The sequence below is a fragment of the Filicampus tigris genome, chromosome 1 (genome assembly GCF_054856515.1).
Source record: "Filicampus tigris isolate MCC_2025a chromosome 1, RoL_Ftig_1.0, whole genome shotgun sequence".
Lineage (NCBI taxonomy): Eukaryota > Metazoa > Chordata > Actinopteri > Syngnathiformes > Syngnathidae > Filicampus > Filicampus tigris.
In genome coordinates this window covers 7257357-7282855 of record NC_141217.1, presented here as the reverse complement: position 1 = coordinate 7282855, position 25499 = coordinate 7257357, and the positions used below count along the sequence as shown (strand labels likewise).

The following is a 25499-nucleotide window of genomic DNA, read 5'->3' as shown; positions in this document are numbered from 1 at the left end:
CGACAAGACTTTTGTCAGGTACTGTATTTCCCGCTGCAAATGACTCCCCAGATGTGACAGGTGATCAGATTTGTGTTGTTTTGAACTAAAACTGGTAGAATAGTGTTTAAAGTCCCCATATGGGGAAATAAAAAGGCTCAGATTGAAGTAACCCATAAATGTTTTGAAGCCTCCTGTTAACAGTTATACCATCGATCCAAAAGAAATACGTTCCTGCTGGTGAGGCTCTCTTCGCATCTTTAGTTAGTATTTAATCAGAGTCCAGGGGGAACGTTAACAATAACGCCGCCGCTTCATAAAACCTCTCATCCATCACACTTGTGTACATCGATTTACTTTTACGAGCTCTGCACATCTCCGAGTCAGAACAACAAAAAGAGCTGGGTGTTATAGAAAGTAATTTATTACACAAACCAAAGCTAGTTTACAAATACAGTTTCCAGTCCTGTGTGTGTATAGTTTAGTATGAACAAACCCATAATTCATATTTACAGACATTGCATACAGCTGGGTTTACCTGTTCTGACTTCAAAATGTAAGATTTAAACATTCATTAAAAGAAGAAATAAAAATGTTTTGTACATTACAAGGAGGCATTTTTGCACTCTCAATTTCATCTTTTGCATTTGAAAACACATTTTATACCAGGGTCCGAGCAATAATCCAGCCTCTCTCCTGAATGCCAAAAAACATTATGGTGGGACTGATCGACAGGTCGTTAATCACCAATAGTAAGGTCAGGTAAAGCAAGCAAAAATAGCAGGCCGCTCTTCTTCTGCCCGTCTTTTCTTTCATTTTTTTTTTTTAAATACTGACAGAAAAACATCATACATTTAAAAATAAAAAGCAGGACATATAGTGTAATCCAACAATACAAGAATATGTTTCTGGAGCAAACTCATCCCAGTAGGCCAGGAAGAGGAACTAGGGGGGGGTTCTTATTTAAGCGAAAACTGACAGGCCACCATCGGCATTTTTAACCAAATACCGCTAATAGTGAGCAATTAACCAGGTTGTGAATGACATTTTTTTTCTAGATAGTGCTGAAGAACACCATTTGTTGTTCCCCCCAAAAGGCTGTCATGCAGTTTTGTGGGTTGGCAGGTACCAACACTTAAATGATAAGGCAGATTCAATTGCTAAATGGGCTCATGTCTGATCCCAGGCACCTTCTGAAGCCTCTTTTACATTGAGAACCTACCAAACAGACGTATATGAGCTGTAACAGAATGTCTGGCATTAAACCCATATTGCCACAACTGTGTGTGTGTGTTTTAACAGCAATACGGACTCCTACAATCAGACAATTGCTTTGTAATGACATCTGGTCTGACGATTGCAAAATACTTGACAGTTACAATTGCTTTCAACATAACATGGCAGGACGAATGAGTATGGAGTGTTAAAAGTGTTACAACCTCTCAAGGCAGAATCTCAGATTCAACAGGCTGTGTAAAAGGGGCTTCAGATACTGTTCTCAAGTGTAGACTTCTGCCCCCACTTAAAGTAATTAAAAAAAAAAAAGTGTTCCTCCTGGATTCAGAGATTAGTGGTGGTGGGCATGTAAACAATACTTCCTCTCCTCGTTCTCTGTCCTGGTCTACAACCAGGAGAAGATCAGCACCAGCAGTCGCAAGTGTGGGGGAGGAACGGGGAGCAGACGAGAGGAGTTTGGCTACCTTGAAAATCCTTCCACTGGGCCCCTTCTTTATTGGTTTTGTCATTTTTTATAACCCATGATAGTATTGTTGGTGGGGGTGTGCATGTTAATGTAGTAATTGCCGCAATCATCCTACAAGTAGTTTAAATGGTAACAACAGGGGGCATTGGTCTGTCGATTGCAGTATAGTATAACAATAGAGCAGTGCCAGTGAGGTGAGGGCTGAGTGCATGTACAGGCTGAGAGTCTGTAAGCACGGGATTAACCTCAGATAGACCTCACTCACTTGAGGAGGTACATGGGAGCACACACATGAGACCCTGACACCTGAAGTGGAGGGGGTCGGGTGCACACAGGACCAAAAGGTTTCCAGTATTCATCTTGTCTTGTATTTGAACTGTAGGCACAATTTGACCCAAGTGAGAATTTGAACTTTGTGTCTACAGCCTCATGACGGGGCAAATTCACTTGCCTGCTACTGCACAATCGGGGTGACCTATCCCACTCGCAGCCATTATTAAGTACGTGCTGTGCCCTGACCCGTCAAGTCATCCAGGGAGGAAACTAACGTTGCCATGCAAACAACATAGTCAGCGGAACATCCCACCACAAATAATCACGAATGGCTAGATTTGAAGCAAGGGCCAGCATCGCTTAATGACCTTCGGCGTTGGCCAGGTGTCGGGGGCAGGGACAAGCTGTATCGGACTTTTTTTGATGGTGTCAAGATCCCGCCAAATTAAGAGTCAAATGGTTTACAAAGGTCATTATTTTCCCCACATTCAATCCCTCTTCATCAAAGCTTCCCAAATAAAAGTCCCAGGGTAAATTCAGTCTGACAAACAACCATTTTATAGTGGTAGTCATTAACTGCAGTCTTTTCCTGTATGTCCTCTACTAATTCTTCCATCCCTCCCGTGCCCTGGCCACAGGTAAAACAGACCAGGTGCAAACAGTCCCACAATAACTGCCATGTTACAGCAGTACACATGGATTTTTCTTCTTTCCGCGGCGAGCCTGAAGCGCCGCCCTAGTGGCCATCTCAAACACCTCCCGCACGCCGTCCTTGGTCTTTGCAGAGCATTCCATGTAGCCGAAAGCCGCGATCCGGCCAGCCATTTCCCTGGCCTCCTCAGACTTCACGGGCTCCTGTTGGACGAAAAGATAATCAATACCCCGTCTTACTAGTACGCTGGAACCTCAAGTTATGAATGCCCCTTTTTATGTACAATTTGAGTTAGGCACAACATTTTCATAGAAAATTACCTGCATTTCCGCGCTATTTTATATATACAAACGGCCTTGACATGGACGAGCAGGTGGATTTATGTTGGAATTGTTATCGCGCAGTATTACCATCATTGGCAACATGCATAATGCATTGCTGTGAACTGAATACTAGTGATATCCATTCACGGCTGCAGGCGAAAGCCGTTGTACATGCAGGCGGATGTTCCCCCATTCTTAATCATCCGATCACACATTGCTGTTGCGTTTGACGTGTGAAAATCATTTCATTTCTGTCAGAAAAAAAATGAAAGTAAAAATTCTTTACAATGTGCATGTTATTTTTTTTAAAAAACAGATCGTCGCTTTAATAAAGGGAACAAATGGTCTATCAGTGTAATCACATCAAATAGCCTTCCCCGCAAGTCACAAGGTGGAAGTTCCACCCAGGTACAACCCGAAGTTGAATGAATGCATACGTATGTCCGGTGTTGACAGACACTAGGGCTGTTCCATTTTACCTAACAAGAAAATCCCGATTATTTTCTCTCAAACCCGATTTTACGATTACGATTACTTTGTAACTTTTGCCTGTTCTTCAAATGTCAGATTAAGTTGGTTGTGTTGAAACATTTGGCCATGCTCCCCACACGAGGTACCTTTTCATGGCATATACACTATTACAAGACGCAAACTCCAAACAAACAGCAGACAATGCTTTGTTCACACCAACTGCGGTGGTTGGAATATTCGATCAAAGCCTTTTATTGATCGGCAATAAAACACTTTGATCGAATATTCCGATCACAGAATTTTGCACGAAAATCGTCCGATTGTGATGGGAGCATCCCTAGTCAAAAAAAGAACCTCTCACACATTAAGCCATTTGAAACAATAAAACACTTTTTTTCAACACTTAACTTTAATGATGCACGGAGAGGGGTATGAAACATTTCACTTCTGATGCACCTCATGCATCACATACATTAACATGACCGGTCACACATTCAATATGTGAACTAAAATCAACCATGTAATGTATGTTATTCAAATATGAAAACAAAATGTACATAACACTCTGGAGCACAATTGACAAGAAGAGTACAGCTAACCCGTTGGAAGCTAGCTTGCCAGCTTGGGAAGCTAAAATCATTCCTCAGTGCTCCTTCTTGTCCAATAGCACAAACAGATGGACTCAATTGCAGGCCAATCACACAAGATGCCGAATAAAATCCTTTGTTCCCAACAAGCTACTCAATACTAGCTCCGGCTGAGCGTCCTATAAAGCTAACAGGAATTGGAACAAACCGGCAAGTAGACAACCTACAAACAGAAACCAGTAAGAGCGCATAACACTGCTTGAACAAAGCACATAGGAACTCTTCTGCTCAGTCATTGAATGGAATTGTGGCTATTGACCTGACTGTCATGACAACAAAACCCTCTGAAACACTGAACTAAAGTACTTGGACACCAGTCTTTCATGTTTTTAATGAGTCCACTTGCTTCGACTTTTAACTCCTTTTTTTCCCCCCCTTAGCAAACTTTCACAAAATGTCCAAAAAAGCCAAAGGAAAAGGCAAAACACACACAGTTAATTCTTTAGTGCTGGCAGAAATGAGGTCTAGCGAGATGCGTAAGATGACGACTGTGACCAGTGTTTTGGGTGAAATTTATACATCTTAAGATGTATTTTCCAAAACAGTCCCTTGAACTCCAAATATGACACTACTGTCGGTCAAAGGAGATGAAGTACCTGCTTCATTTTGGCAAGCTCCCGACGTGTGTGCTCGTCATTGCGCAGGTCTTTCTTGTTTCCGACCAGGATGATGGGAACATTGGGACAGAAGTGTTTTACCTCTGGTGTCCACTTCTCTGGAATGTTTTCTGTGTGATAAAGAGAATGAAATCATTTGTTACTTAGGTGTGGCAGCACGTTTGACGAGACATTTCGTGAGTATCTGAAATCAGGTTTTCCAGATAAGCCAGACAAAGGAAAAAAAAAATGCCTTCATTTTCATTTTGGGTGAAACATTCTTCATTTTAGGCCGTTTGCACACACTGTACCATCAAAATCAAAATTTAACAAAGGTGATCATGTCTCTGGGGGGACAGCGAAGCTTCTTGAGCTTAAGTGAACATAGACGTCTGTCATAAAATACGGTTCAAAATTGGCTGTAATGTAGTGCATCAGGTCTTTTATCATCATAGTACTTTAACCTTGGTTTTTTGACCAGCATACCGGTAATTGACATTTTCTACTCATTTAATCATGTTTATTCATAACACTTAAATTATCCAGCACTTTCATCACCTGTGCACCTATTTCCATAACGCGAGGAAGAGCTGTTCATAACCCTAATAGCAGAAAGTGCATTGCGTGTAATTTTGCAGCATGACTGCCTGCTGATGCTTGTGCTGCAGCTATTTCCTCGAGCAGTTATTCAATGGACAACATGACTGTATGGAAATAAAATTAAAGTAACCCCATAAAGTACTTATTAGGCTTTAGGCTTTAGGTTGATCAGTAATCAGAAGGTTCGGGGAAAAAAATGATACTCTATCACTGATTCAATCAGAAGATGGAGCAATATTTATCTATTTAACCAACTTGTATATTTATTTACGCTACAGTTGACGCCGGCCATAGTGAAAATGCATTGGAAAAAATAATGTAAACCCCCAAATTCTTCAAAAAATGCTGATAAATATCAAATATAACTAAAGGTGTCAAAATAGTGCAATAATTGCGATCAATTAATTACACTCTCAGTTAAAGCGTTATTTTTTAAATTGCTTTAATCTAATTTTTCATCTGGTTACTGTTTCTGTATGATGATGACATCCATTTTGATGCATGGGGCTTGTGCTTGAGTTGTTGGGGGTTGTAAAAACAATGGTCAATGTCACACCCTGAAGTAGGGGTGGGCGATATGACGATATTAGATCGTTAAGCGGTTAAACGTGTTGACGATCTCATAAAGCCGAAAGATCGTTTGATCGTCTACATGGCACATTCTAAACAGTTTAGCTCTATGGCGGCGCAAAGCCGCTGACGCGTATACCCGCCCAACCAATCACAGCACGCACAGTGCACCGTACGTGACACTCCCCGCCTCCCTGTTTATTTGTAGAGCGGGAGGCTATAGCGGAAAGTCACCACGAAGCAGAGTTGGTCCCGAAAAGAAACTCCACATCCACACACAGTGTCGATTTGGTTTGGCTTTTCCTCGGAGGAGAAAGCTCAAACCAGTTATTTGCAAAGTTTGCAGGGACTCCAAGATCAGACACATCTGACACATGGTACCCAGAGGCAGCCGCTTAGCTCCAAGCTAACGCAACCCATGGTAACACAGTCATTTAACAAGCGCACTCCATATGAAAAAACAAGCAAGCGGTGTAAAGAAGTAACTGAGGCAGTGACTTGTTACCTTGCTGAAGACATGATTCCCATTAAAACAGTGGAAAACGAGGGCTTTTAAAGACTCTTCAAAGTACTAGACCTGCGTTACGAGCTGTGTTTTTATGTTTACATTGTTACCTTACGTTTACATTCACTGCATATTTTGATAAAAATTGTAACTTCAAATTAAAATCTGTTCAGAAAGATTAGCTGGCTTAAAATGTCATTTTTTTCCTTGTACAGTTTTATATACATTTTAAATATGTTTTATGTGTTTAACATGAGGAAAATGGTCAGAAATGTGCAAATTAGTCTTAAAACAACAATGTAAAAAAAGAATCATGATAAAATCATGATCGTGATTTTATTTTTATTTTTTAAATCGTTAAATGATCATTTTGCCATATCGCGCACCCCTGACCTGAAGTGGACACTGATTGGCTGTCATGGTGTTTGGCATAACCGGATAGGCTCTTATTGTAGGTGGGAAGGCAAGTTCAGGAGCAGAGAGAAGACGTGTAAATGGAGGAGCATGTGAGTGTTGTTGGTCCAATGAATGGTACATTTAAAAAAAAAAAATGCCCTGACAGCACTATTGATAAAGGCAGACTGATATGCCTTCTTTGTCACAAGAACTTTGCTTGCCAAAGAAGCAGTTCAAGCCTATCACATAGAGTAAATGCAAAGTAACCAGCCGCGGCTAAAGCTTCAGATAACGATAACAAAAAGGCTAAAGTAGCGAGCCATAGCAAAGCTCTTCGCTAAACTAAAGCAAATCTGCGACCGACAGGCTGACAAACGTTCTTGCCAAGTGAATAGCGATGAACTGCAGGCCGATCGACATAGTTGAAGACAAGGGATTCATTGAGGTGTCGCAAACAGCATCCAATGACCCATCCTACAAACCACAACCACGGTTATTTTGGGGGTGACACTTTATTGATGGTGAGTGGCGCTTCAACTCATTTTGCACTGAGCGTTGTGAAAACAGAAATCAGGGATTTGGCTGATGAATGCGCCAAACAGTTCCTCAAAGTGGCAAATGACTGGGTAAATGAAAGTAAGATATCCAACATAAATACAGATACATACATACAGAGAATGGGGGATTTGGAGATTAAAAATAGATTAACTAGATGAAGTAAATACAGTCCATAATTAATTAATCTAATTTTTTTAAATCTCTTTACAGCCCTAAATATAACAGTTTGCAACAACTCCTTCTCTGACAGTAATGGTAAAAAAAAATGCATAGGCATCACCAATCATTCAGTTGTTTGGCGCTTTTGCTCAAACTATTGCCATCTTGGTTGAACAAGTCCATACCGGCTAGGCCAAGAAGCCTACGCCTGCTCCTTTTTAGCTCATATTGGAAGCTGGCTGTATTGTACAAGTCCCGGTACCCTCAGACCGCACCGATTATTTTTTCCGACATTGTTTGTCCACTTTTTACCTAGCGTGTATGTGACGAAGTCGCACATGCTCGAACCCTTTTCACTCTGGTGTAGCTGTACAGATTCGGCCCTATCTACACAAACTGTATTGAATTTATATGTAATGGCATTGCAAGAACAGCTCAACTCGCATTCTGTATGACCGCAGCACATCTCGGATCCTTGTTTAGCAAAAGTTTAGTGTGTCTTGTCAACAACGGAGCTATTTCTAAGGCTGCCTGCTGGTTGCATCTGTGATTGGCTGAATGGCTGAATGCATGGCCGGAGGTTCACAGAACTTACGCTGAGTGATGAAAGCTATTTCGAGTTAAAGATGATAAAATTAAATAACACACATACTGCAGGTAGTTCTTTTTTTAATGTAAATAAAATGTTTTTCTGACTTTATTTTAATTAAAAAAAAACAAAAATAGTACACGAACGCTCGATCAGATCAGTGTGAAGTCTACTTCTGTTACTCATCAAAATGGCTGGATAGAAGAAGAAAATTGATTGCTGTGCATGCCGATGTTTGCACTCACCCAAGCTGTCAGGGCTGTCTATGGAAAAGCACATGAGAATGACGTCAGTGTCTGGATAAGAGAGCGGTCTGAGCCTATCATAGTCCTCTTGACCGGCTGTGTCCCACAAAGCCAGCTCCACCTGAAACACAGGCCGCATATTTACAAATGGTCATTTCGATTTGATTTTCCAGACACGAGGATTGTTAAAGAAGACTTGATGTGTGTGGCACTGCATGACAATACAATTATACAGTAAGAAGAATGGCACCGACTGCAGTATCTCGACAATTTGCATGGTTATGCGTTACGGCTCCACACTTACAGTCAACTGACAGACTGTTTGCGCTGGCTGCTGTTGTGGTTTGCAGCAGTTTAATAAAAATAACCCTTCAAAGCGGGTGTGAGAACTACAGCACAGGAAAGATAAGCATAGTTACTACTGCCTTATTTCTTTTAAGGGAAAGGAGAGGCGTTTATTTATCATCGGGTTTGAAAATGTGACAAAGTGTGCAATAATGGCACACCATCAGTGAGTGTGACCTGTTACCTGTTTGCAATCCACTTCTATGTCGGCCACGTAGTTCTCAAACACAGTGGGGACATACACCTCGGGGAACTGGTCCTTGCTAAAGACAATCAGAAGGCAGGTCTTCCCACAAGCTCCATCGCCAACTATCACCAGCTTCTTACGGATGGCTGCCATCCCTAAAGAAGGAGGAGGAAAGAAGTAGCAATAAATAAAAACACTACTGAAATGCTACTATTACATCACATTTAACCATCAAATCTGAGGCAATTACCTCAAGGCGCATACTGTGATATTTTGGAGCAAACCTAGAACGCAAGAAAGAATGGCAACCAACTCCCCACCCCCCAAAAAAAAAAAAAAATCCTCACACTTCAGAACGAGTTCCAGTAACTGCGGAAGTAAACTTGCCCAATAGAGTAAAGGGAAGTTATTGGGAAACAAGCATGTACACAAAGGGGAAAATGAGGACCTTCGGGGCAAACGTGTGGTTTTCTACTGAATTTGACTCAATTGGTACGATCATCCAAAGGTCAATTCACGAAAATATTTGCACTAAAACAGACAAAGCGATGTGCTCAACACACAAGAAATCTCCAGTTACCTTCTTCCTCCCAGTCTGAGGAACCGCATGGCAACATAGGCAAACGTGTAATTAAGTCAAGTTGACCAAATTGCTAGAAACAGCCTTCATGATGGTGTTGTACAGCTCTACACTGCAAACTCTAACTACAATATAAATCATTTAAATAAATGCCTCTCTGATGGTGGCAATCGAAACGGGGCATTATTACCTTACAAAAGGCAGAATATTCAATAAAGCTTGTTGACACACTTGTCACAATTGTTTACATATTGTGAAAGTGGTCGTAATGTTGTTGCTGATTGTTGTATAAATTAGATATTATATTCTAATCTTATAATTACGCTTAAAAACAATTGACTATTAGGCAGCGAAACGCCTTTGCAAAACCCCGCAAGCGTCACAGTCGATGAACAATCTAAGTGGGACAGTGCTGTCAAAAATATTAGAGCATTCCCTCGATGACTTGAACAAGAAGAAAGAACCACAAAAATGGGGCAGTGGCAGCCTGGAGGTATGTGCATGGTCAATGTTTGACCCTTGTCTTGATAATGTGACCACCCCTTCAACCAATGCCACCTCACTGATGAACAGTGGGTCTTTACAGACACTAATGGCTGCTTCGGCGCTGATGAAAAGCCCACGAGTTATTGATCCAGGGCATACCACAAAGCATGCTGAAGGGAGATATCAATGTGGGTAACCACCTATTAATATGTGTGGCTTTCTGTTAAAATAGAACAAGAACCGGAAGAGGAAAGCATCAGCAGAAAAAAGGGAGACACACTAAAGAAAGGCGACACAACAGGAAAATCCTCATTAACATAACATAGAAGACTGTTGTGTCTGAAACCAAAAGTCATTTCCTTCGAATGCAGTGATTTCAATCTTTTATCAACAAATTCGGAGCAACTAAGAAATCTAAATTAAGCACAAAGGCCTCACAGACAGTTTTTAAAAAATCAGGTCAAATTACACATGGCTAACAGCGACCAGTCAAATCCAAATGCAAAATGAATAAGGTTTCCGAACATTTAACAACCAACCAGGCTGTTATGGGCCAAAGAAATGATGGGCGCGTGCCGTCATCACAGGTAATTTTGTTGGTGATTAACAATCACAGTCTAAAGGCTGGCTGCTCACAATAAATTATGTCCAAAAAGGCAAATGTTTGCCTCAGTATACTGTTAAAAGAACACGACTGAAACTTGCAAGGACCTAAATAGTCCTGTTTTGTACATGTGGCTGAATATTTTCATACATACGAAGATACAGCTACACAGGTGGTCACCGCGTGCCACGTCAGTGGACGAACGAGATGTCACGAAACCCACAGCAATAGTGTTCAGTCAGCACTCAAGTCTCATTTTTAATCTTGCTATTAACAGGTTGAATGGTTTAAAATGAGATAAAATTGCTAATTGGATATTGATCTATCCCTGTCATTTTATTCCATGACATTGTTTGAAAGGTTCAAGGTTAAAATGGGTGAAACCACAGAAAAAAGAAGCCTTTCCATGTTGAATGGAACATACAAGATGATGGCGGATTGAAGGAATTATAAATGAAACTGAACATGTTAATTGACCCGTCCACCGCACATCTCTTAGCCGTGATGCATGTGAGAAGAGCCTTCCAAGCATGCTGTTGTATATTAATCGAGCAGGTGAGCAATGTGCATGGGGATTGCCAAAAAAGCACCGTTTCACTCCAAACGAATGCTCATTGTAATTAGCAAAGAGCAGCGTGGAAAAACATCCTTGGCAGCAGCGGACATTGACTTCAGCCTTGGCAGGATCTGGCAGCAAGTCAAACTGTTGTCCCTGCTTCATGCAAGCTGAGTTGGCAAAGCATTTTCATTTCCGTTGTTATGCATCTTACACCGAGGCAGTTCGGTTAAACAGTCTGTATCCAAATGACCAAACTGAGGATCAAACAGTGTGGATTGGCCATTTCCAGGTTGGTCCTTTGACTAAATTATATCAATCTCCTCAAAAGAATTTTGAGTATTGTATTGATCTTTTTGGATTAATTGTATTTATAATGGGAAGTGATGAAGTGGCAAAGTGTGGTACATGTTCTCTAGTGGAATCAGTGACTATGTTTACATACAGTTAATAAACCATTCAGAACCATAATATCGGTAATATTCTGGTTGTACAAGGTCATGTAAACATACGCAAACATCAGAATTTGCTCATATTTTGGAACCCTGGTTTATTCCATTTCTAACTTGAATATTTGGCGTATCAGAATATCTCCATTTAAAGGATCACTTGTTTGTGCTATCTGCAGGGAACCTTGGTATTTTGAGAACAACTACTTGTATGTGCGGCATCTGGCACCCAACACACCGGAAATACACAAACAGAGCTAAAAGAAAATAGGGAAATTCAGATACAGCACAGAACCACGCTTTTGAAGCCAGGAGGAAACCAAGTACTTTAGTAGCAGAGGTGGGCATTCCAATAGACTGAAGGTCTATTGACGGTCATCGGTCTGTCACCGGTCCGTCCATCCATCACGGATGGACGCCCACTTTGCTCACGATTGGCGGGGCACCTTTTTAAAATGACGGACTGACAAATGACAGAAGTGGGTTTTCATTTGTCATTTAATCATCACTAACCGCATCCATCACTGAGTTAGTACATCACTGATGGATCGTTAGTCCATCACTGGCAGATGCCCGTTTTTCTGACGGTTTTTTTTTGCGGGCCTGGGGGTGATATGGGGGGGAACTGACTGACGGACCAATGGACTTCTGACAGTCTAAAGCCCAGATCACACGGCGGAATAATTGGCACGATTTTTGCCCCAAATCTCCCCTCCCAACAATCGTAGGTTGGGGCCGATTCTCGTAAGGGCTTCAAAGATAATCTTAGCAGATAATCTTGCCGTGTGTGCTGTGTTCAGACGGTTCTTGGGAGGACAGCCTTTCCCTGTGACAGCCTAGCTCAAATCGGGGATATTCAACATGTTGGATTGTTTTCCCCCGATTTCGCACCATGTGTGGTGTGACGGCATGTAAACCTAGGCACTGAATTAAATGTACAAACTGTGTATAATGTGATAGCTGCATTTTTTAAAATCCAGTATAGTACATTTATTCAGTTGTAATTTAACTTGTGTAAAATACATTTGTTTAATCTTTTAGAACTATTCAATTTCAAACATTTTTAGGTAACATTTTTAGATAAGATTTTTTTTTAATGGAATAATTTAAAAAGTGTTTTATATTTTCCTATATGCGAAGGCTATGTTGTTATTAGTCTGAGGCCCCCAACCCCACCTCCACACAAATCAAGCTTCAGTATTCTCTAGTATGTACAGTAATATTTACAAATATGACAGAAAATAACATACCATCATACTATCAAAACTTGACTTGATGACCAACCATTCTCGGTGGTGGAAGACACCGGATTCCGCCATCTGCGCGCCACTTCGAGCCTCGCTAGCGACGTGCTAGCGGGGCGCAAATACTTCACAGACTTAGCTCTGCCTGATCGAGCTCCACCAGAGAATGTATTGTCGCATCGAAAGTTTCCTAAAACAAGGTATCATAAAACCTGATCGGAACATTCCTAATTAAAAGCTATTACTCTAATTATGTAAGGACACAGACGAGGCTATGAGGAAGTCAGTTCTTTTTTAAGTAAAAAAAAAACAACAACTACTGCTTGCTGTCATTCATATACAGCATAAATGTAAAAATACAAGATTTTTTTTAACAAAAATGTTTTGAATTGTAGACTTTATTGAGCATAAACGTAAGATTGTTTGTACATTGTTTTGTATATTTTTGTCAGACTTGCTTCAAATGGAGACTGAGGGCTGAGCGATACGGCCTAAAATTCATAGCATGTCATAAACGGAACAAATTCAGAGTAACAAAATCTATCATGATAAATAAACTTAAAGAGGAAGTCAACCCAAACATATTTTTTTCGAGAATATGTTCTATGCAGGCCCGATGGTTGAAACAAGGCATTCTGATAAATATCCACATTCTGATAAAATCACAGCTGGCTAGTTTTCTGAAGCTGAGCCATAATTGGTCGTTATCTGAGCCCTGAGCATTTGTGATGTCATTTTCAGTCGACAGAAGTGACAAAATGGCCGCTCCCTGAGATGGCTAAAAATGGATGGATTTTCCTTCTCAATTCATATTCCACAAACGCAATATTTATCAGAATGCCTTGTTTCAACTAGTGGGCTTGCATAGAACATATTCCTGAAAAAAATATGTTTGGGCTCCTCTTTAAGTGTAAAACATAAAACGGAAGTACCATGTTATTTAAATGTGAAAAGTAAGTATTTCCTGTTAAAATAGAACTTACTCTTCTCTGCACATTTTCTCACTCGAATTGAGCATTTTCATGTAAACACTTCCACTTTCATGTACAGTATGTAATTAAATCATTTTAATAAATAACAAATAACTATAAGTTGGCATTAGTGCTGAACGATTATGGAAAATAACTTATTTGCAATTTTTTTTCCAAATAATTGCGCTTGTGATATGAGTTGAGTTTTATTTTTTTCAAGGTAGTTTATATATATTATATTTATATTTATTTTATATTTTATATATATTATAAATGGATTTTTCAACAATTAATCTTTATTACAATAAACTATCATAACTGTAATGCATTGTAGTTTACTCAGGTAAAGGCAAACGAAGCATTAATTAAGATGAAAGACAGTTTAACTATAACAATTAGAGGTATATAATTAAAAAATATTTTGATGTGCAGTTTGGTATGCGTTCATCACGACAACATAATTCTGCCACGTGTGGCATAAAGATATAGTAACTATGCACTATAGTGATACTATACTGTAAAGGCATAGACTCAAGTGCAGATTACAACAATAATGTAAACAAATGAGTAGTTTTGCCATTTCCTACATGACATTGAGTTGTTTCATGAAACATGATGTAAACGTGGACTGCACTTCTTAATCACTCAACTTCTTATATAGTTTGATATACAATAATCCAGTGGCTCTCACACTCAATTTCTTATATACCGTATTTTCCAGATTATAAAATGACCTTTATATAATATATGTAATAATAATAATAATAATAATAATAATAGTAATAATAATAATAGGTGGTCGACTGGTTAGCACGTTCGCCTCACAGTTCAGAGGTCGTGGATTCGATCCCGGCCCCGGCCTCCCTGTGTGGAGTTTGCATGTTCTCCCCGTGCCTGCGTGGGTTTTCCCCGGGTACTCCGGTTTCCTCCCACATTCCAAAAACATGCATGGTAAATTGATTGGACTCTCTAAATTGCCCCTAGGTGTGATTGTGAGTGCAGATGTTTGTCTTTGTGTGCCCTGCAATTGGCTGGCAACCAATTCAGGGTGTCCCCCCGCCTACTGCCCGAAGACAGCTGGGATAGGCTCCAGCACGCCCCGTTTTTTTTCCCATGGAAAACGGGCGACCCCTGGGCTAGCCGAAGCTAGCGACACAAGGTTAATCCCGTTCATACCCCTTCATCCAGTCAAGTGTAAACCGGTCCCGTTTCGTTTTTTCTTGTGTCATCACAACATCCTGTTTCGGTAAGGTAAGTTGTTTCGGAAATAAAAGTCTTTCAGTAGCCAACACCAAAAGTTACCTTTCGGGCCATTTTCAGCTGCCGATTTGTGAGGGGCTTCGAATTTTTTACTGGCCCTGTTAGGCAGGTGTATGATGGTAGGTGGTGGTTTGAGACAGCGGCACAATGGCCCTGCGCCAGAGTTAATGCTGAACCCTGTCAAACTCCGTCTACCACTTGGCTCCAGACAAGTCAGCAGCTCCGGTCACAAAGCCACAACGGATGACAGCATGTCCAGTAGAGAGAAGTAAATGATGCTGTGATACAGAATTACTTAAGATGTCCTATAATAGTTTTATTAACTTCTCAAGGAATAGTTTTGTTTTTCATTTTACTCACTTTAGTTCAGAGGTAATACGATATCCATTCCGAATTGCAACCAGGCTCTACATTTTTCTTCGCCTCTTCAAAGTACTCCTTTTCCATAGTGCCCCTTGTATTAAGACATACGTAACTGACATGCCTTGTGTAACACGCTACATTTAAGTGAAATGTCTGGCAAGACTGCTAGAAATACATGCTGTTGATTGTTAACATGTCAGTAATTACCAGCTGTAACTGTGTTACATTGAGTGAAACGTACGCCAAGTTCATGGAAAGGTTATGTGTTTTTGAACAACGTTTGATTAAAATAAACACATTTTCATGCAAAATGCAAGGTGTAAAAGCATTAACAATTATCAGTACTTGACATTGGTGATTACTCAAATGTAGGTAGGCCTAGATGTGTTTGGTTTGAAAAAAGTGGTATCGGTGCACAAGTGTGTGCCCATCCAACGAGAGGTTCCCAGTAAAGTAGTGTTTTTAAAGCAGTCTGCCACTGGGTGGGTCACCAGAAAGATGGCGTCATCACAGAGGCAACAGATGGCTTGGGTGTCCGCAGTGGAACAACGTGTAGGTGGCCTCATTTCAAATTCAACACCAGGCGAAAAATCACAAAATCCCACGTTTGACGTATGATTGAACGCAACCGAGGGAAGAAAAAAATTCAATACGGAAAAGCGTTAAATTGAAAAAGGTACGTCGCTTCAAGACGTTTTCAAATAAGTGGAGCCCGGTATGCAAAAATGTATCGCGGTGAACAAAAAAACGAAGACGAAATAATACGAATTTGTTGTGGTTTGTCTGATTATGAACCGGTTAAGTGAAACGTGAACGAGTCGTCTGCACTGCCGAGGCAAGTCGGCAAGCCAGCCTCTTTGTTTGACTAAAGCCGTTCTGACAATCTAGGCTAACTGTCAACATTTTGATCTTAGCAAGCAAATAAATAGGAGACTGTATTTGTGAAGCTGCTCTTGTGTGATTGTGTGTTGTTTACACCACTGAGTATTCCACATCCAAATTAGAGCGGCGTTCACCCTGAGCTCAACTGTCTGGAAAGTGCGGAAGCGGCATTTAGCAATGGAGGTCGTCAGGAGGGAAGGGAGGGGGGGGGGTACTTACGAAGCTAGCGTCGGCTAACAGAGTCAGCTTTATTAGACAAGCGCAACTTTAACATTACTTCTGTCTATTTCGAGACAGAAGATTACAAGATAAACATCGCTTCGTATTTGAGTGAAAGTAGCAGAAAGTAAAGTTTTACCTGCGGGGCGTGCGAACTGGTAAGACCACAGTTGTGCTCGACAGAGACGAGTCGGTCGACGTTGCTCCCACCACAGAAGCCTGTCGGCGTACGACTAAGGTACAATGCAATGCAATGCTTCACGGGAGCGCGCGGGCAAAGTTGGGAGGGGGAGGGGCGTCGTGCACGAGCTCAAAAGCCACACCTGCGCGAGCACGTGAACGATGATCAAAACGTCGCGCGCACAGCCGCATACTGCCACGGGTATGTGAACGTTTCATCGAGCGCAAATATATTCATTAATATGAAGGAAACACACCATGTATCCTACGTGCACACGTGCTTAATTTGAATAAATCAAATGTTATGTATGCGATGTATTCTACTGCTAGTCATTTACAACGTTATGTATCATTTCAATTCTGATTTGATTTCCCCTCAGGAAGAAAAGTGCTCAACTAGAGCCAACTTTGTGTCAATTGTAGCATGAGCTAACTGCCGCAACCACTAGACAGTGCAGGCTATTACCAAAAAAAATAAAAAAATAAAAACAATTTTTTAATAAAGATAAAGGACATTACTACTATCACAAGTGTGTTACTATCATACAAGTTACAGCTACTGACATCTCTCCTTTCTTGCATGCCTGCATGTGTGTGATTTCACTGATTTGGATGGTGTGGTGTGCAACACTGATTATACATCACATCAGAGTGTAAACTGATGTTCCTGTTTATGAGATTGGCTCATTCTTTGAGACGCCAGAGATAAACGAATCAAGTATACTCATCAATAACTCTTATGTATTTATTTATCCTGTTCATCCAAAGACAGATGTACATATATTTTGAAGTATTTTATATACATTTTCATTATTTTATTTAGGTCTTTTTTAAAGTGACTGAGCTGTGCGCGAGGCTGGTGCCTTAGCGGCTAGCGCCCTCTACTGACTAGCCACTACTGGTCAGCACACACCTGCCACAGTTAAAAAAAAACACACAACAAAACCCAACAAAAACAACACCCCTACCTAGTACCTAGCAGTTCTGTCTTGTGGAGGGAGGGAGGAGGTAATTGTGAACCGTTCCAAATAGCAATCATTGTTAGCACCAAACCTTCAGGCTTGCTGGAAAGCAAAAACAATACCAGGAAAGGAGGAAAAAACGTTAGAAAGATATAGTTAGTCTAATCTAGTCTAGTTATTCATTTTTTGTATTAGTTTTTTCTTCTTTTCTGTTAAAATGCTCTCTTCGCAATACACCCATTGTACATATTTCCCAAAAAAGGAATTGTAACGGAACATTTATTTTTCTCAAGTGCTTTATCTGGAACCGCTTGCCTACGTGACAGTTTTTAAACCCTCAGCTACATATTCGTTGTAAATATTGTACAAATATTGTAGCTGTGTAACCATGTGGGGATGAAGAAGAGGAAAGGGGAAAAGGACCGTCCGGACTGTTATCAGAAAAATTCAAAAGCCAGCATTTGTGATGGTATGGAGTTGTGTTAGTGCCCATGGCATGTGTAACTTGCACATTTGTGCAAGCACCATTAATGCCCAAAGTTACATACAGGTTTTGGAGCAACATTTTTTTTCAGGGACTATTTCAGCAAGACTATATGCCAAGCCACGTTCTACACGTGGTGCAACAGCGTGGCTTCGTAGTAAGAGTGCTAGTCCTAGACTGGCCTGCCAACAGTCCAGTCCAGACCTGTCTCCCATTGAAAATGGGTGGCACATGAGGCACAATGCAGTATATGACAACAGTGACACTCCACTGTTGATTAAGTTAAATTGTTGGAACAGTTACACAGTGACCTACTAACTTGAACTAAATATTGTCATTTTAGTGTATTCAATTGAAAATATATTGAAAAGGATTTAGAAATCATATTGTTTTAACACAACTTGCCAATCTATTTGGAATTGGGGTTGTACACTTGTTCTCTAATTTTGTATGAATAAATAAAAAGTTAACAAATACGGCAAAGCGCACAACAAGGCACTGCACACGATACATCATTTGCAGATACTGCCTTGAAAGTGAGTGGTGTGCAAAGCTGGTACAGTTAATAATGGTGACTTGCCGTTGAGAACATAGGACAGCGCATACTGTAGTTATTCTCCTCCATCATGTTGATGTACTGGTAGCCGTATGTTTAACATTGTACACCAATCATGCTACTGTTAATGAACCAACATCATATATCGTATGCAATGTGGTACACAGAATTGCTTTTGCCCATTTTTATTTTTCATAACCAATGCAACTGAATTAAATGGTCAGCTGTATAACAATTTGGCGTGATTTGTCTTTAACATTAAAAAACAACGAAAGAAAATAACAGTTTGGCTTTTAGTCATGAAAAACCCTTCATCCCACTCAAGCATAAATGACTAAATCAGGGGTGCAGAACCTTTTTCCGTTCAGAGAAATGTCCGTTTTTATTCACTCATCTGAGCCACTTACAAAATTAATGAAAAAAATATGATGCAATAACCAAACACATTTTGTTCATAATATACAGTATCCTTTTATAAATGTCCACCCCAACCCCACGACCCCTCGAGTGTCACACAAGGCTGCTTACACGAGGTCATACGTTATCCCCACTCATCATCACCATGAGTACTTTTCCATCAGTCCAAACTCAACTGTATTTTTTTCAGTGTTTCACCAAGTTTCATTTGGAATCGGTTGGACTTTGATCGACACAGATCAGGAGTCAGATATTAATAAGATAACACACACACTAACTGACTCCCCAACACACAAGAAGCCAATGTACACGTAGAAATGCATTTGAAATTGTGGTGATATGGGTAAAATCTCCCAAATGTAGCAGTAATTGCTGTTATCTGTCCAACGCAATGATTTCTTTGGACTTCTTTTCAAAAGACACCATATGGCTTGTAAGTTTGTTACTTTTGCACCCAGGCCGATCAAAATGTTAGGGACAGTAAGATGATAAAAATCAATGCATTTGAATACAATGGTTCCATAACCAATTTGTTCATATTTGCAGTTGCTGAATTTGTTTACATTTTCGTGGTAGACATCTGTGGAACACATGATCATTCTTTTTGGTCCAACCCATGATTTGTCAAAAGAACACATCAACTGCATTTCACAATACAACAGACACATACCACAGTTTCTTCCTCTGTTAGTATACTTTGCAAAGTGTTCCTTTTTTGCATCTAATTTGACTTGCCCGCAACTATATGACCCGTAGCCTCATGACATTCATCCTGCATTTGATTTATGGAACAATGTGGCTTAACTTGTAAGGCGCATCAATTTTACAGATGCATAGTGCCCCCGAAGACAATGCTGACTACCAATCAGTGCAGGGATCCTCAGTTTATGCAAACTTTTGCCCTTGTTTAATCAGCAAGGGAGATACCATCAAAACCAAGCCAAATCTATACATTTTGAGTGTATAACAAAAAATTTTTATATAACCATATGCAAACCCAACTGAATTCACCATATAAGTGCAGCAATAGTTGAAACAGTAATTGCTAACTCTTAAACAATGAGTCAAGTAAAACACGGGATTAGATGTTGAGTCAACCTAAATTCTCAGACAGATCAGAAGTTAACGCATGACATCCACTATCTGTGTACGAAAAGTTGTATCAAGTGGTGAACAAATCTGGAGGAAAAAACACAAATAAGCAGTTCTCAGTTTGAGGATAGTCATAAAACTGGAAACTGGTCCAGAATATTCATAGCTGGCACTTTACTTTTAAATCGCAAAGATTTTTATTTCCCATTGCCGATCTGCCGGAGCGTCTCTCCTGTCTCGAGCAGCTTGTGCTGACAAAACCTTTTCTGTACTTCACCTCTTCCTCACCATGTTACCAAACCAAAACAGCCAAGTGTGTACAGAGTCAGTCTTTTGGGGAGCGAGTCACTGTCATGAACAAGCGCTATCTTGGCAAACATCTGTGGCTGCTGAGGAGGGGGGGGGAAAAAAACAAAACCAAAAAAAAAAAACAGAATTGTACATCCAACTTGCCATTTATTTAAAAAGCAAAAACAAAAAAACTCACAGAGCCGTGGAAACTGCCCTGCTCAGTTGGAATTAGATCAGGACAAGAGAATGGCTGCTTAACTTATGCCTGTACGCAAGAAGGAAGCAAAGGCCTGGCTGACTGACTTACACTGAGCACATCCAACACGTGCAAAGTGAAAAGACAGACTAAACCCACGTTTGGACTTGACGGTGACATGAATGGACTGTATGAACAGGTCCACCACCTTCCATCACTCAAGTTAGTACGCCAGCAAGCGACGTGCTCATCGGGTCTATTAAATAGGTTACGATCTAGAGGGTGCGTCCTCGAAGCTGATGATGCTTGACTCCGGGTTGGCTTGTGCTCCGCCGCTCTGCAACGTTGAGGACGACGAAGTGGAGGAGAGGGTCATGCTGGCAGCCCCCCCTGCTGCTGGTCGGGGCACTGAGGAGGGAGGGTCACGAGGGAGGAGTGGCTGCGTGTCGGTCCGGATCTCATCTACCTCCTCATCTTCCTCGTCGTCCATGCTGGGCCAAGCTGACTGGTCCTCCACGCGCTTTAGACGCTCGTTCAGAGCCTTGAGGGCCAGTTGTCTGCGGGGAGGAGGAAAAGATTGTTACTACTTTACTCATACCATAAGGACTCAGTAAATGGCTCTCTTGTCATCCGGACATCTTTTTTTTGTTCTGTTGTGGAGATGACGGTCATCCACACACGTTTGACAACTGATACTGCACATCTAGATGAACACATTTCTTTAATTTAGGCACAAACTCAGATAACCTACACATTAGCAAAATCAACTGTGTATAATAATCGTTTGTGGCAAAAATCGCCCTCCCCCCTTTTTTCTTTTTTACACTAACATTGCCACATAAAAGATGATGCTCAAAGACGTGTGCGCACACAAAAAGATTTGTGTTTGTCGCTGTTGTAGTGTTAAAATCTAAAGGACAAAATATTGTAAAACAGTCAAATGTTCTGCCTGTAATTCATGTCATTGTTGTTTCAACCCATTTAGGCCGGGAGCACATAACCGCGTTTCTACCACTAAAGCCAGGAGCACTGTTGCATCTTTCTACATTTGGAGGTGGTACGTCATTTTCTTTTTTTTTTTTTTTTTAACCAATTCTCGGTCTCTGAGCCAATGAAACGCATCAGAATATACACGTGAGCGTGTCGTGAGCCCTCGGAGGATGTCCCGGAATTTTTTTTAGTAGTAATGGTGGACGCAGACAATCACGGGAGCTCTGAAATAAGTAATGGCAGAGATATAGAGTGTAGACGACGCGCTTGTGGACTTTGAACCAGGGGATTCAGTCCAACGCGATATATGGTTAAGATATATGTTTGTAGACAACAACGATATCGATGTCTTTGTAACAATAGAGGATGGTCATTACCACTCAATTGTTTTCTAATTAAAAATAGTGCTGCTCTTGCAGTAACACATTATTTTTACATGTCGTCGCTGCCCTGTGAAAAACACCTATCTCCAATTTTGGAAACTTTTTAAATTTTCATTTGAATGCGATTTCGGTAATGCGGAAACATGATTCAGGTAAAAATAAGAAAATGAACAAAAAAATGTAGATAAGTGTTTTTCACATGACAGCAACGATGTGTAATTGAAACAGTTGATAAATTCAGGCCTGTGTGAAAGTCACATCTAAGCTCTCAAATTATTTTGGAATTCTGTTTCTATCTGCTCCAGGGGCTGCGATATCACTTATTTTGAAGGTGTTGAATTTCCAGGAAAACTTCAGGTGCATGCTTTTAAGTCGCCCAAAGGTTTTTGAGAGAAGTTTCGCCAGGCGCTTTAGGCTTTGATGCGTTAAGGGACCAGAAAAAGCTATCTTTTCTTTTTTTAATTAATGGGCCAATTAAATCAGTTACCAGAATTTTATTCTTCCAAATATCAGATATCATAATGTGAAAAAAATCCATATCCATCAGGCCTCAGTTTTTAGAAAATAATTTGTTGTAAAATTGTTCTGTCTTGCTTCTGAACAAATGTGGGATGCACACAGTTGGCTCATTTTTCATTGACTCACCTTCTCCTCTCAGCATCTTGCGGGTCTGTCCCCGGAAGGCTGATGGTGATGGACGATGGCGCCCCCACGTCGTACCTCTTCACCATCTTCCTGCACACCTTCACCTTCACCAGGGTGGCATGGACCAAACTCGCCAGCAGACCCACTGCCGGCTGCAGCGCCTCAGGGAAGAAACTTGCAAAGGCAAAGTGATCCGACATGTCGCCGCGGCCCCTGCTGTGCCTCTGGTAGAAGCGCAGGTACACCCAGCCGGACAAGGCGCCGTAACTGTATGCAGCTAGGGGGGCGGAGCTCTCCAGCAGGCCTGAGAGCCGCAGTAAGGCCAGGAGGAGGAGGACTAAAGCTGGAGCTGCTTTGAGTCTTACCTGGCAATTAGAGAAGAGAGGTTTTAATTCTTCAAGGCAAAATGCGTTGGGAAGTGTTTGACAACAACTAATATAATGCAGGGTTTTTCCTGCATACAAAATTGAGAGGTGCCCGCCTCCAGCCAGCGTGATTGATATTGCTCAACACAGCGCGATTGATGTCCCTCTGGGACAACAACGTATTTTAAGTAGTAGGCGATAAACGGATCGCATATTTTTATTAAAATGCCAGGCTCTGCTCATTTTATAATTGTACATCATTATGAGTTAATATTACACCAGGAATCCACAGGATTTTCCATAAACAAACCCCATGAACTCTAGAAGAACAAGGGTTGCTATGCTAGAATTCATGACGCCCGAAATATTGGCCTCTGATTGGTCTATTACCTTTCGTTTGAGTAGCATGATAGGAACGCCACTCAAAGGGGGCATGTCGTACACAAGTGTGTGTGAAATTGTTATTAATTGCTTGTTGAAGCAATTGAGGCAAACTAGAGTGCAAGACTTAACTGCAACTAGCTGATGATTCTGTCAAAAATAGTTCATAGTCTATGAAGAACAAAACGCAAGTTGAGCTAATGCTCCTCCAGGTAGCATTGGTCTTCTCACAGGAAGATTCTCCCATTCTGTGTATCAAAGGACTATCCCTGTTCTCATGACAGACACACTTCTTTCAACTGGCATCAGCGCATACCAGATATTGTTAACCTTACCTGTGGCACTCGGAGTACCGTTGTATCCCCCATGGTCTGCTTTAGTGCCACCAGTACACCTCCCAAGAAGCTGGCCACTCCATGGACATTGACAGCAAACAGGAAGTCCAGGTTGAAGGTGGCCACATAGGTGAGGAGGTAAGAGAGGCCTGCTAGAAGGCCTGCGGATACATTTACCACTGCAAAGAAGATCAACAGTTCCAGAGCGCCCCACAAAGGCTCCAGAAGGCGGCCACAGGACATCACGGTCCCAACATTGGCCACCACGCCCCACACGTGCTGCTCCACGATCCCATGGGTGACCAGTGTCCACACCCAGAAGTTCGGAGGGAAAAGATATCCCGGGGTAACTCCCAGTGCATATGATGTTTCCACAGCCCAGGAGAGCAGGTAGAGGAGAACCACAAGAGCACTGATGGCTTTCACGACCACACTAGTGCTTGCTAGTGCAGCCAGAAAGTGCTGCCTTGCCACAGGCAGGTAACGATTCATGATGAAAAAGATCTGACCAGAGCACAAAAAGCTCACAGACCAAGTGGTGTCGTTTTGAGATTAACAGCAGGCCAGAGAGGTGACACTTGAAGACACAAGCCTCATTTCTCTGGGAGCGACCTTTGTAGATAACGTCGAGAAGGCTGAGGAGAGGATTTCATTACGTTCAATTGGAAAAACTACACTAACTTGTAATACTGGAATGGAGGAAATTAACGACAAAGCCAATGTGCACAATGCAGGGTCGAAAAACAACGCAAAAAGATGTTAGGTTTTAGCGAAGAGATCTTGTGATCTGATTATAAACGTGTTTACCTTCTACCTAGGGAGAAATACGGCGAATGCGTCATTAAACGTAGCGGCAAGACCAAAGTGTTTTAATATTAACTTACGAAGTATTCCAAAGTCCCATATTCTTGCGGTATCTTGCAAGTTAGCTTGTCAACACGGGGGAGCTAATGTTAGCTGGTTGGCTAACCGAAGACGCTGTGAGATGGTGTGTGCCCGCCATGGATAAGCACAAAACACGTCTTAGTTACCTTTTGACATAAGTCAAACCTCTCTCAATTTAAGCTGGGCCAGAAACTCTGTCCATAGAGCTCCAGTTGCGGACCTGCGCTAGCCCTCGTCCCCCGGCGGCTTCTACCCGAGTCCGAGGATTTCCTGTAGCCAGCAACAGGCCTTCATCAAAACAACCCCGGATACGTCTGACAATCACCGCCAGTGGTCAATATTAGCCAGTTAACGGCCAATATCTTTTTCACATTTCCTTATTTTTTACGTTCATCTAAATTTTCTTCATTCCCTGGAAAGCTTGTAAATATTACCATGAAGTATGCATCCTGACATAAGCCCGACTCAACATCAAACCCGTACTACGCCGCCTGCCACCGTCATCTGCACCAGGCGAAAAAGCGTCAAGTCACGTAACTTTTTTTTAAACAGACGCATGCTGGGAAACTGAGTTTTTTTAAATCACAAAGGAGCCCGAGAAATAGTAAAATAGTGAGCGTGAAGAGGAGCCGCCTAAACTCGACTGAGCTTTTATTTTATTTTTATTTTTTTGTCAAAACTTGTAAATACATCCCTCCCTTTTTATATTTGTATAACAACTTGATCCAAATCAACACAAACAGCCTTCTGTGATAATACATTCATTGATCGGTATCATATTTATTTTTAGTTTTATTGCTGAACGATGACAGAGTGAAGATGTCATTCATTAGTGACATAGGTTGCTTTGACTTTACTCTTGTAGTAGATGTCCCTAATGTTGCTTTCACTGAAGCACCAACGCCTCAAATCTGTTTCGGCCACGG

General features: G+C 41.2%; 2 protein-coding genes across 2 annotated transcripts; both read right to left on the bottom strand.

Moving 5' to 3' along the window:
- Nucleotides 1-381: 381 nt before the first annotated feature.
- Nucleotides 382-16710, bottom strand: rhoab (ras homolog gene family, member Ab). Its single transcript, XM_086049697.1, has 5 exons — nucleotides 16551-16710; nucleotides 8795-8952; nucleotides 8266-8386; nucleotides 4644-4774; nucleotides 382-2809 (listed from the first exon to the last, which is right to left on the bottom strand). The coding sequence occupies exons 2-5, from the start codon at nucleotides 8948-8950 to the stop codon at nucleotides 2636-2638; spliced, it is 582 nt and encodes a 193-aa protein (XP_085905823.1). The 5' UTR covers nucleotides 8951-8952; nucleotides 16551-16710; the 3' UTR covers nucleotides 382-2635.
- Nucleotides 16711-19894: 3184 nt separating this feature from the next.
- tmem115 (transmembrane protein 115) lies at nucleotides 19895-25201 on the bottom strand. Its single transcript, XM_086049685.1, has 3 exons — nucleotides 23689-25201; nucleotides 22608-22972; nucleotides 19895-21146 (listed from the first exon to the last, which is right to left on the bottom strand). The coding sequence occupies exons 1-3, from the start codon at nucleotides 24178-24180 to the stop codon at nucleotides 20858-20860; spliced, it is 1146 nt and encodes a 381-aa protein (XP_085905811.1). The 5' UTR covers nucleotides 24181-25201; the 3' UTR covers nucleotides 19895-20857.
- Between the last annotated feature and the right edge of the window lie 298 nt (nucleotides 25202-25499).